At 39.1% G+C, this 12,763-nt stretch overlaps 1 protein-coding gene across 12 annotated transcripts in view; it reads right to left on the bottom strand.

Annotated features, from left to right (window-relative positions):
* The window catches only part of sash1a (SAM and SH3 domain containing 1a), a 165,417-nt gene that overhangs the window by 50,639 nt on the left and 102,015 nt on the right, over positions 1 to 12,763 (bottom strand). For 2 of the 12 annotated variants that reach the window (XM_086167648.1, XM_086167639.1), the window contains exon 1: positions 4,747 to 5,002. The exons of 9 other annotated variants lie outside the window; for them this stretch is intronic. In XM_086167648.1, coding sequence (XP_086023774.1) covers positions 4,747 to 4,854 — 108 coding nt within the window. In that variant the 5' untranslated portion in view covers positions 4,855 to 5,002. Of the gene's footprint in view, positions 1 to 4,453; positions 4,514 to 4,746; positions 5,003 to 12,763 lie in introns of those variants that run through there. One more of the 12 variants, XM_086167641.1, reaches the window with a different exon arrangement.

Here is a 12,763-nt window from a genome sequence, read left to right on the forward strand (position 1 = left end):
AGCCCCTCTTTGTGACAGTCACAGCATTTGTAGGACTCATCACTCAAGGTGATGAGTAAAGGCGGGAAGCATAAAAGCGTTCAGTCTCATGCATGAAGGGGGTTATAAGCCAACAGGGCTAGAACAAATACACTGACCGCCTCGATATTCTCTTCAAGAAAGAACTTCGTTCTCACTCCCAGGGCTCAAGAACCAGACCAACCTTTTTTTTTTTCTAACCCTGACAGTTCAGACTGCGAAAAACTCTGCAGCAGAACCCTGGTGAAGTCTTCATGGCCCCGACCACACGTCACATGCGTTAATCATCGAAGGAATCTGACAGAAACAACAACCATGCAGCAACAACTCGTTGACAATGGCAGAGAGTTAAACAGTCATGCTGTGGATCATTTTGAGCTGAATGTAAATGTGAGCATTGAGTTGCTACAATGAGGTGCACTGTGCTGGGATAGATTTCCTACCGACAAGATACTTTATCTGTGCATGCCATTTGGCCTCTGTGCATTTGACGCAACACATATCAACATATTTTGTGACAGATGCTCTCCTTTGTGCAAAACGTTAGGGCTACATCTTTCCAAAAATTACTGGCCATTTGCATGCCTGTATGTCCAACTAGACGTGTTAGAGATTTTCACACTTCATCCTTTCATCCTCAAAACTATCAAGCACTGTGTAACCTTTCACACCAGCGCAAAAGCAGGAATCAAAGCACCTCTGCTTTTCTGCATTACCTACGCCCACTTCAAATTTATGACCCATCACACAATAGTTCCAGGACGCCACACAAGTAAATTTCTGCACAGATGATGTGTCAAGAACAAGCTGCGAGAACTGCCGACCCTGCGCTGTGGGAACACAATAGCTTCATTTTGTTCCTGTGGCCCAGTGAGCAACAACAGCTCTAACTTCTCATGGAGCATGTAGAAGCCTTTAGGAATCACCTCTCCCTCTCTCTCTCTCTCTTCTCTAATCATGTGAATCAAGGAGCTGAATTATGGTATATCTCATAAAATTCTAATTTTACTGGTATCAGTTACTGATTCGATTACCATGTGTAGTATGGTTTGGATTGGTAATATGTCTTATCTTCAGTTTGCTGTAAGACACTGAATTGGGATAATAATGCACATTTCTTGTACATCATATGTACTATTTCATCAGCAACAAAATATGGGATGTATGTTAATAAATAAATATATACATAGTTTGGATGAGTTTTGAGCATGTAGAATAAAAAAAGAGAGCTGAGGAAAACCAAAAGCCATTGACACGTCTATGAACATGGATTAAACCTGTTTTGCAACGCTTTCATTTGTCTTTACAAAAAATACATCTGTACTTTTCTAAAATTAGAACTTCACAAGAACAGAAACTTATAGCCTCCGAGTTTCTACACTAATGCCTTTTAACTTATTTAAAAATATTAAGCTTACATTCAAAGTTTGAGAATTCTGCATCATTAGATACCTTAGACTTTAGAGGTAACTAACCAAAGAGCACAGCTTGTATCTCAGTCAAGTTGCAGTCAATTTATGTTTTTCACATTAGGTGTGTTTTTTCTCAAAAAGAAAAAAAAAACTTGTTTATCACAGGCAAAAAGAATTACATTCCCATATGCTATTAGCCACTCGTCCTGGGTCCAACATGTTTGTTCTGGTCCATCCTTTTAACTCACATTCCTGACAGTACCATTCATTATACTGAGGCTGTTACATTGAATGGCAGTGTACATACCACAAGCCATTGTTACGTGACTGTCCTTTCGACTGTGCCCAATGGGAAAACAACAATGAGAAGAGTTTACAATAGACCCAGGTATCTGACGAAATGTTAGATCATCAGCAGCGTGATCATTTCACTTGTTAACTGTAGGACAGGGTGGGCTGGCTTGTTTGATGTTGCATTGTGCTGGTGTTTTTTTCAAAAGCTAACAAATCAGTCCCCTCAAAACACTTTAGAATATCAATTGTATACTTCTCGTATAGCATTATTTTAAACTAGCTCTTCATGAGGCATATTTTTTAAGATCATTAAACTGAAAAGTATTTCTGTTCAGCTACGCTGACAAGAAATCATAAATAAGACCTGAGATTGAAAGGTAAAAGGAAATTATGAGAAAATGGAAAAAGATAAATAAAGGCTGTTGCAAAAAAAAAAAAAATGATGACATGGCCTGACCCACATGTCAAGTACTATTATCTAATATCTAAGAAATGGTGGTGGTTGAGAAGATTTACAAAAAAGAGAGAGCAGACATCGGACTGAATTAGTGCTTATCTAGGGACCCAAAAGGAGGAAAGAAGTTGAGGAAGGTGAGGTCGGGGGCTAAAGCCCACTCCTTTCAGAGGGCTTCCTGAGGATATCTGTGTCATGAGTAGAACAGTACTTTGCCATCCCAGCAGAGGAAGTATGTCAGCTCTGCGTATGATCTTGATGACTGAATCATACATTGCTTTTCTCCATGAGGTGTTTCGTGGAAGCAAGCGTCACTAAACAAAACATTGTTCTGAAAAAAATAAATAAATAAATCAATGATCCTGTTTCACCCTATAGATGAATCAATGCCTACTGAATAATCTGTGTTCTCCAGCTGGGAAAAATTGTCATCTATATTGTATGTAATAATAATAAACTTTTTTTTAGATTAATAGAAGCAGGATTAAGAAATGTAAAGGTCCTTGACTCAATCTGACTTTTTTAAGTAAACACTGCGGGAAAGACTTGATTAATGGTCAAAAGGAGGGGTGACTTTAGCAGTCAAGATTTGGGATCAAAACATAGGATGGGCAGCAGCACAGAAAGAGGCTCCCTAGATGTGGACCTGTTCTGCAAATTTGTACTGTGACTTTCTAGCAAACACTAAAGAAAAGGGAGGAAATAACTATTTAGTAGAGTTTCAACAATAAGTACATTTCTCATGTATTTCCCTTGGTGTTACCCAAAAAACAGTTTGCTCCTTCCTAGTTTTTCCACTTCAATATGGGGAGGTGTATATGGCATTGCGGCGTCTTGGTTAAACTTTTGCTAATGGCATTCATGCTATTCCATCTTATCACTGGCTGATAAGTGCTATTCTTAATTTTGATGCTTGGGCTTAAAAGCAAACTATCAGTTGGAGTCTCTGAAGGTAAGGGGTAAACATGTTGACCAGATTGTTATCAGTATGGTGGTTTTCTTCTCAATTATGCAGACCTGTCCTTACATGTGGCAAGCCAAGACCAGAGGGATTTGCAACACAGAGTTAAGTTTGGTCAATAAGGTTGGCAAAAACCCAAATTTAAAAGGGGTTCCCTGCATATTAATTATCCGGAGAAAAAATAGTCAAAATCTGAGAGAAGTGTAAGCTGTTTGACACTTGTTTGTGAATCAAACAAAATAACAGATATGAAATATTTTAAAGTGCAAAAAGACGAAGTGAAAAAGACAAAGTGAGACTTTCTTATTCAAGCTTTTTCTTTTGAGGTTTTGGCAACATGAAACAACATGTGCTGCAGGCGTAATCTGAGACAATTTCAAAAGAAACCAGTGGAGAAAACTGATCAAATCTGTAGACTGGTAATTTCTAACGAAAACCTAACCATACATAATACATCCCTCAATTCGAGATGTAAAACTGACATTTAGTCAGACCTCAGGCAGCGCTGCTGTCAGCCACATAACTTGATCTAATATTTCTCTTGGACTCCATAGCTGTTTAAATCATTAACCTGCTAAACCATGAAAAAGAAATGTTGTCATGCTGGCTGTATTGCCTTAACGGAAAAAAATATATTGTGTTTATGTGCATGCATATTTGAGTTCACATTGGAAAAACAGAACTTTCGGAGACCTACATTAGGATAATTGCTTGGCTGGTAGCCTGGTCTCCCACCCCTCACATGGGGTGGACACACACACACACACACCTGCATTTACACACCATTCGCATCTGAAGTGCCAGACCAAACCAAATTAACACCTCTGTCTTCAAACAGTGGAAGTGGCTGCACCACATTTGTTCAGCGGATCAATTGATTACCATTTCCTGTAACAGCAACACTGCTCTTGTGTCTTAGAAATGTGTGATGACATAAAGTCAGTTCCAGACGTAAACAAATGTAAATGCAAGGCAAATAATTTCCCTCTGGTATAATTGAGTTACATGTAAATTCGATTTCTGCAGCATTTGTGAAGATGGATGTTCACTCATAGACAAAACTGTCAATAAGTTAATTTAAATTTCAATTCAAGACAACTTTTTGACTCCAGGTCATGCAAACTCAACATATAAAGACAAACACACACCTCAGATTGATAAGAATTTAAAACTAGGCAAAGAAATTATGGATTTGGTAAAAGTTAAACTGAGCAGAGAATGCAATAAGGACATTTCTCAAGGCCTACAACTCACATGGCAGCACACTTTAACCCACACAGCACAAAGGGTTAAAACTATCTACGCCTCACATACCCTTTTGTGAAAGCACTCCCGTCTGCACTTAAATTCCACCGACATTATGTCTCGTCACAACAGCCGCCCATGACGAGCGCAGTGAAGCTGGAAATCGGACCTTTACAATCCCGCAAATCCCAGGTGTTATTTTGCAATGCGTGATTTGCGCGCACCGACCACGTCACACGACCACGAAGTTGGCAAAGTAGTGCGAAATTGGGGGGGTGAACGGGGGTAAAAAAGTCGCAGGTAATCGTGAGTCAGTCTTGCCCCCACCCCAACCCCCGAAACAACAACACAGCAAGTCTTACCAGCATCCCCATAACATCCGTCCATAGTTGGGAGAAACTGTCGGGTGCTGCAGCGCTGTCCGCCTGGCACTCCTCTGATGGGGCCCCGGTCCCCTGTTCGCCTTCCATAATATTATGGACGAGTTTTTAAATAGTCAAAACACTTGGGGTGGAAGGTTTAATCCAAAAACCGGGACTGTCGGCAAATGTAAACAAGATCCCGGTGCCAAGGTCGTTCCAAGAGAACTTATCCTTGACGCACCGGTGAAATGCTGCTGCCTTGCCTGGCACTTTCTAATATAGTCCGTAACTGAAGCCCTGACATGTTTACAATATCTCCAGGATGACTCACACGCGGCATCCGACGCATTAATAACAAAAAAAAAAAGAAACAACAAAGTGATTTGTGTAGAAAACACAAGTCACTCGTCTTAAAACGTCCTTGCAGGGGCTCAATAGTCCATCGCGTAAGGATTAGTGCCTGCTATTGAAAACAACTCCATGCATGGGGGCGGGAACAAGTCCCGAAAGATCCAAGAAAGTTATAGAAATCCCACGATTGGTGACAGAAACGCGTCTAAACGAAATAATAGAGCGCGCACACGCAGTCCCGATATCCATGAAACACTTTCGAGTGAGAGAGAAAACTCCAGAGCACGGTCAAATTCTCCAAACACTGCGCCTCCCCCTCCCCGCCGATTCTTCTCTCACACTCCTCCCAACAGACGCGCACGCACACGCAAACACACACACTGGCCCCGAGTCAAAATCACAACACGCGTGCTCACACAAACAAAACAAATGTTTGCTTATAAAATGTGCACTAAAAAACATGACAAAGTAAAGTATGTTTGGCACTATGGTTAGATTTATATCTTAAAAGGCCAGGGGGGGAAAAAAAAACTTTATCTCCTGCTGACAGATCTTTCCACCAGTTCCTTTCTCAAGTCGTTCCTCAATGGGATTAAGGACAAAGCACATTCTTCACTGAGTTAAAGTGAAAAAAAACAATAAAAAGAAGGAAAAAAAACAGGGCTTGGAAGGTGCCATATTCTCTTTCCTATGGCGGCGAGAAATTTGAAACACAGGGATGTGACTGTAATTTATTCTACAGATTTGCTACAAATACAAAAAAAAAAAAAAAAAGTCAGATTGTAATGAATAAACAGCAATGACTTTGGTAATGCAAGCCTGATTTAAATAAAAGTAGGAAAAACAGTGTGTAAATAAATATAACTGCAAACCTATCCTTTCTGATCCGCCTTTTATTAAGCTTTGCACTCAGGATATTAGGCATAATGAAGAAGTGGCGACTGTCTCAAGCTTTCGCTGTTGTTGTCTGAGGCACATTTTCTGCAGGCTGCAGCTGCCAGGTCTTATGACAGATGCCAGGACCAGAGGAACAGAGTAAAATGGAACATTTGAAATTGGGCCTCCTTGCTTAGCTCCCATGCTGCTTTACCTGCTGTTTATCAGATCAGTCTGCAGCCTAACATGTAATGAAGGACTACATTTGAGAGCAACTTATCAGAGGGTAACAGAAAATGTGATTTAAAAAAAAAACTATGTGAAGAAAACATTAACACAGCCTTCCCCAATGCATTCTTTCACTGGAAATGCAAATATATGTTGTGTTCTATGTTCTTTTGTTCTGTATCCATGGCGCCCTTAAAAAGTTTCACACATTAAGTACATCTATCCTTATTCCTTAATTTATAATATACTAATAGATTTTAAGCACTATCAATATAAGGAACTTCTACTCTGTTGAAACAGGCTTATGAAATTAGCTGAATGTGAGTTCAGTGAGCTATTAGAGTATTTTAAACATGTAAGCATTTCCTGTAAGGGAAGTGTAATTAGGGATGAAAACTGTGGGTAGGGGGAAAGAATCACTTTTATCAGCCTAAATATGCAAACAGCAGCTTTGTCTGCTAGCAATTCAATGGCTGCAGGATCTGATCTCATATCTTTGACAGGGTGATTGAGGCAGCAATAAGTAGTAGGTCTGCTGGTGTCCTATATGTATTCCATGCATGTAGACATAATGCCATCAATACCCCGTCCATTAGTCTTTCTCTGTCACAAGAGAAGGTTGACAATTTTGTGTCTTGGGTGGCTCTACCCTGGGCATGCTCCTCCTATAAGCCATCCCTCAACCCCTCTACCAGAATACAAGACAATGTGACCCCACCTGGAGTGCTTTAAACTGAGAGGTCAAACTGTTGATGAGGAACGGACAAGCTTGTTGACTCAAGGCACACTCATCAAACATGAACAGTGTGTGTGTGTGTGTGTGTGTGTGTGTGTGTGTGTGTGTGTGTGTATGTGTGTGTGTGTGAGTGAGTGGATGCCAGCTTCCCTCCCTCACACTAACTACTGACTACAAGGTGTCATGTTGCCAGACATGTGGAAACTGTAAACTCTCACTTGATGCCTCACAATATGCAAATGAACATGTTATTGCTTTGCCGCTTGGTTTTTTCAGTTTTGTTTTCTTTTTGAAGTACTATTCCACAGGCTCCAGGTCAGAAACTACAAAGCACACAGGAAATTTAGATGATACCCTCACAAGTGATTCAGCCTTTCTACAATCTGACCTTGAAAGAAGGACGTGAGCACAAAAACAAGCACCATGCCTTTTTAAATATATTTCATAGATGTCCGAGTATGATTTTCCAAGTAATGTTGTCTTTAAACCATCTTTGACTATGAATCTCACTCTGTTTAATCTATTTGGTTAAAACAGCTTTGGGGTCAACTCTGTTAGTTGCTACAATGTGTTGTCATTGAATTCATTATCATCAGTTACTCCAGCCTGGCTTCTTTATAGTAGGACATTTACGCTGTATGTTTGTATAAAACTAGAAGGAATTTGAAGATCTTAGATGCAAACCTCTGTAAAAATTCCTTACTGGCTTTTCACTTCCTTATCAATTTTTTTCATCTTATCTATGACAAATAAAATGCACCTTACTGGGGGAGTGGATCCTTCACATCCCTTAACTACTGTTGGTTAAGTGGTACTCCTGTCTCTCCAAACTACTCTTTTAGATTCTTTGTCAACAAACTTGTGGTTGTTAAATATATGGCCCCGCATGGTGGTTAATAGCAAAAAAGAATGCATTGTAGCACAGCAGTGTTATGTACAGATACATAGATAGTTGTTTCTGGTTTAGCAGCCCACAACCTGGCAGATAACAGTGTTTACATTGTTTGTGTGCAGGAAATACACATCATTACACAGCATTAGCATGACCACTCATGTGTCAAGTTTCTATCAGGGCTGATTGGAGCTGAAGTTGATAAATACCCGTGACGACTACAGAACTATTCGACCCGGGAATGAATGTCAATTGTCCCCTTTCCCACTGTTAGAAACAGATTGAGATGTGAGTGAGCGCTAGGACTTTTTTCAATTTCATTTTGGCTCACAGTAAAAGGGATCATTTCATCAGGATTAGGGAATATCTTGGGAGTGGACAGTTTAGACTGGCACAGCTGTGTCGTTTATTTGATACGGAATTTGAACTAGTGCTGTCACATTTTGGAGCCCGGTGACTGGCCATTGAGTATTTAGGTATTTATCAGACATTTTTTGCACATGCATTATTTTTTGTATAAAATAATGCATGTGCATATAATAATGTGCATTCTTTTATAAAAATGCTAATGAGAAAATATACACATTTCTTGCATGTGTATTTTGGTGATGATAGAAGAAATAAGCAGAGAGGGAAGCATCAGGATGATGAATTTGTGAAGGACAAAAAAGTCCTCTTTTAAACTTCAAAATATGCAAATACAGAGTACCTCCAACATGCAACCCCAAAATCATGGCATTTATAATAAGTAATAGTTCATGTGAAAAATAAAATATGTTACTTAACCTAGAAGAGGTTATGGCCAAAAATTTGCACATAGTTTTTATTGAAAATAAAGAAAATTAGCATGGAGACTGGGGAAAATGATGGAAGAAATAGGCAAAGCATACAGAGAAAGCTGAAGCTGCAGAAGAGTCTTGCTAGACCTCCTCTGACAGGGGCAGTGACTCCGTTTGGAGGTCAGTGACCCCAAGACTTAAAAATAGCCCCTGGGGGAGCCACAAAACAAACTGAAGGGAGTGATTAACAACAAGCTGAACATTCATCAAGAGCAGACATCCAACTTGCAGCAGGAACGCTGTTCACGACTATATGGAACAAATTATTTTTTATTGCTTATTATTGCTTTTGCGTTGACTGAAATGTTATAAAGTTGTAGTTCACCTAATCAGTTGCTTTTTTTTTATAATAGCTATACAGAATTCTAGTTCAGTATATGATTGAAATTTCTTAGAAATACGTTGCATTCCTTTTTGCACCAATTGATATATGTAACACATCTTTTGCTTGTAGGACACATTTACATGTCTTACATCATTCTTTCATATACAGTTGAGCACTAAAAGCTCAATTGGATCAAAATGCTCTGAACCCTTATCTTGCAGCCATCTGCTTGGTTTCGCTCACTAAGTAATTGGTAGCAAGACAGTTACATCATTAAATCATCTCAGTCAGTGGGTCAAAACCCTGCCAACCCATGAGGCATTCTCTTTGAGCTCATCTGGATGTGAGCAGTAATATTTAAATTTATTGAGTGCATAAATGTGTTTGTGTGTTATCGCATGTGGAGGAAAGTGTGCGTGTACGTGTGTGTGTGTGTGTTCTAGGAATTGTGTGGGTGATCAGGCCAACCCTATCACGCTTCACACGCCACTGACTTATGTGAAAGATATCACACAAGCCAAATTTGCAAGACAACTGATTACCCTTCCCTGGATCCCTTCCCCCAGCTATGCAGCTCATTAAATTAAATCTACACGCTGGTTTTTCCAGCAAAAAAACAATACTTTCCAGTGATCGTGATTGCCTGCCAATGACTGTATGGTCTAAGTAATACTTTTCCTGGCATTATTTACCACAACATTGTAGTTCTTTGAAAGGTGGGGTAATTTGTATTGCTTAATATCAACACTTATGGGTTAAAGAGGCAGAAAAAGAAATAGACTGAAATACGAACACAAATTGCTGTGTGCTAGGTACAGCTACGACCAAACAAGTAAAGACAAGAGTTCAGCAAGGGCTATGAGGTATAGGGTAAACACAGTATTTGAAGGCTACACTATAGTGAGGAGTCACTGATATATTAGCAAAACTATCTGCTATTGTGTAGCTGCAGTGTGGAAAAAAATACATGGGACAGCTCATCACAGTCTAAAACATATTTAATCATCATTTAAAACAAATCTACAAAACTTTTCTGTTGAAAAACTTGATTATTCTTCATGCTTACTTCAATTGACTTTGATCTATAATTGTAAGAGCTTTGCATGTTGGTGGGTTGTCTCATGGTTGAGTATTCTTTCACAATGCAAATGCTTGCATATCACACAGGTTTCTATCCTTGAGCTTTCCTCTGAATCTAAGAGCATTCCATAATAGTATTTACAAGTCATAATCCATACTTTCATTAATGGAACCGTAATTGCATGGTACCTTTCATGTCCATAATTCAGCAATCCAGCTAATATAAAAACAAAGCATACTTCTGCTAAGCCCTGGATTCCCAGATTCACCATGCAGTGAATGCCTCCACAGACATGTGGTAAGTGATTATGTTACAGTATTGTGTGTGTTGGTGTGTGTGAACTGAGATTCCAGGGTGTGTTAATCAGGCGCGACTGCAAGGGCAGATGTTGTTTTGGATGTAAGTGAGCTTCCAAAGGTATGAGCGCAACTGAGAGCAAAGCCAAAATCCTTCAAGAGAGAATAGTTTGGTATGACTGAGCTTTCAAGCAGGAATGTTTGTGCTAGAGAGAAATGACAATGGAAGAAGAATAGACCTATCCTTGTTAAAATGGTTTGTTGGAATTGCAAGAACAGTGGATAAAGTTTGTGTTTGTTTGTGTTTTCTCTACACAGGTGCAGACAGTAGAGATGTGTTTGCAGATGTGGGTCATGAGACCCAGGCAGTGCCAGGCTGACAGCTAATGCTCACTGTGTTAGGTTTTCCAATGATGTGTCCAGCACAATGTGGTAGAATTTCTTTAGTTTCTATTAATTCACAAAGTCTACTGTATGAATGTATGTAAGGGACATTAAAAAGTACAAGTTAAGTCAAATTAGGATATAAAGTGCAAATGTACTTGGATTAAAATATAATTCAATGAAACAGATGGAAAATCTATAAAAACAATTTTTCTCCTTTATTTTATCTTTTGTATTTGAGTAGCTCTGTGTTTACCAATCTGTTTTTCAGTTCTTTGGACCCTTTCAACATGCTCGGTTGTCTCCAAGTTTCTCCATTTAAGAGGTGGGCAGTGAAGGGGTACTTAGTGGTGCACCCTGCTGTTGTAAAAAGTACTTACAAGCCACAGAGCACAAAGCTGTCTTGCAGGAAACTGTACTGTTTATTAAATCCTTTTGCATATCCTGTTATGTGGAAATAGTTGCACAGCCATTTGTTAACCTCTAAGCCAGATACAATAAAAGCAACCCTGGCCTCGGTGTACCATGTGTGATGTGAACACAAGGTATAATTATCTCCTTCAGTTTAATCTTACACTCAGTTTTGTGACATTTGGTTCAGGTTATAAAGAATGCAAACAGATGCAAAGGAAAGGTAAGCCATATAAGTGTAGACATAGGGAGGACCTTGAATTAAGCGAATCCAAAGCAAATTCCTCTTGTTTCAGTTTCTCTAATACAGCACTTCACAACTAATGTCTGTGTGCTTCTTTAATTGTGCCAGAATAAAAGATCTGGAGATGTTTGGTACTAATGCTAATTTATTTCTGAATTAGACCTTTTTAGTCTCTGAGAGGAAGAGTGCATTTACAATAATATGTGCAGAGATAAACGCGAAAAATAAAAAGGTCTTTCCACTAATGTATTGTTTCAACCATAAGCATGTGCCCTGACACAAATGCATTTATCAGTAAAATTGATTAAATTGATGTACAAATTGTATGTAAACCAAAGCATTCTGAGCATTCTGATCAGGCTGACATCTTTCTAGCACAACAAATCAAAAGTAATTTTTCTCACTTTATAAGATATTCTCCTGTTTGCCATTTTCTCTGCAATAAAACAAGATGACGCTCTTATCTTCTTTGTGGTTGTTGTTGGAAGCAAAAGATCAGCCCCCAGGTAATTAACTTAGCAAATTGAATGATAGCCTTGAGAACTGGAAGCCTAACTCCTGACTCCATCAATACACATTCTAGAAACAGCCAAATTCTGGTGTGTACATGTCTGCCCTTTTCATTTACCACAGTTTCAAACCAAAGTTGCACGACAAAATATCATTAGGCAAATATTTCTCATCATTGTCTACTTATAAACCACTTTTCTAACAAAGACTGCCGTGATCGCACATAGTTCTTCAGTTTGTCGAAATCTTTGCCTGTGCTATCAGCTTAAGAGTGTTTTCATTAAAATGAAGTCATCTAATAACTGTATTAAAGTGTCAAACAAATAGTTGTCTTTTACTGAGACTGGGTGAAAGACAGAGTCTCTTGTGAGTATGATGGTAAGATTCCAGTCCTTGGAATTCCACATTATCCTTGGCAGTCATACTGTACATAAACAGAGGGATATGCAGCACAGACTCTCTCAAGCACTCATGGACACCAAATAAGTGACTTTAATTCTGTGCTGTGACTTTTCATTACATCTAACTATACCTTGAAACCACATTTACAATTATGGCGCAAACACAGTGAGCCATGTATCAGCATGGGATTTGCAGATTTACTCTCACTGTAGGTTTACATCTTGTTGCTAACAGTGAAGAGTACAGACATGGCTGACATTTAGTTACATGAGATGTTACAATAACTTCTTCCTTGGCAAACCCTGGGCTGCACTGTGGTAAAGCCTTCTGTAATTACTGTCAGCATTCACACAGCCATCATATTTTTCACACGCGAGCCGAACACATGATCTGTCATACGTACTTGGTCATTTTCACATTAGGGGCAACTAAACGCTCATGT

Source organism: Fistularia commersonii, chromosome 20, assembly GCF_037954325.1.
Source record: "Fistularia commersonii isolate RoL2024-O1a breed Wild chromosome 20, RoL_Fcom_v1.0, whole genome shotgun sequence".
Taxonomy (NCBI): domain Eukaryota; kingdom Metazoa; phylum Chordata; class Actinopteri; order Syngnathiformes; family Fistulariidae; genus Fistularia; species Fistularia commersonii.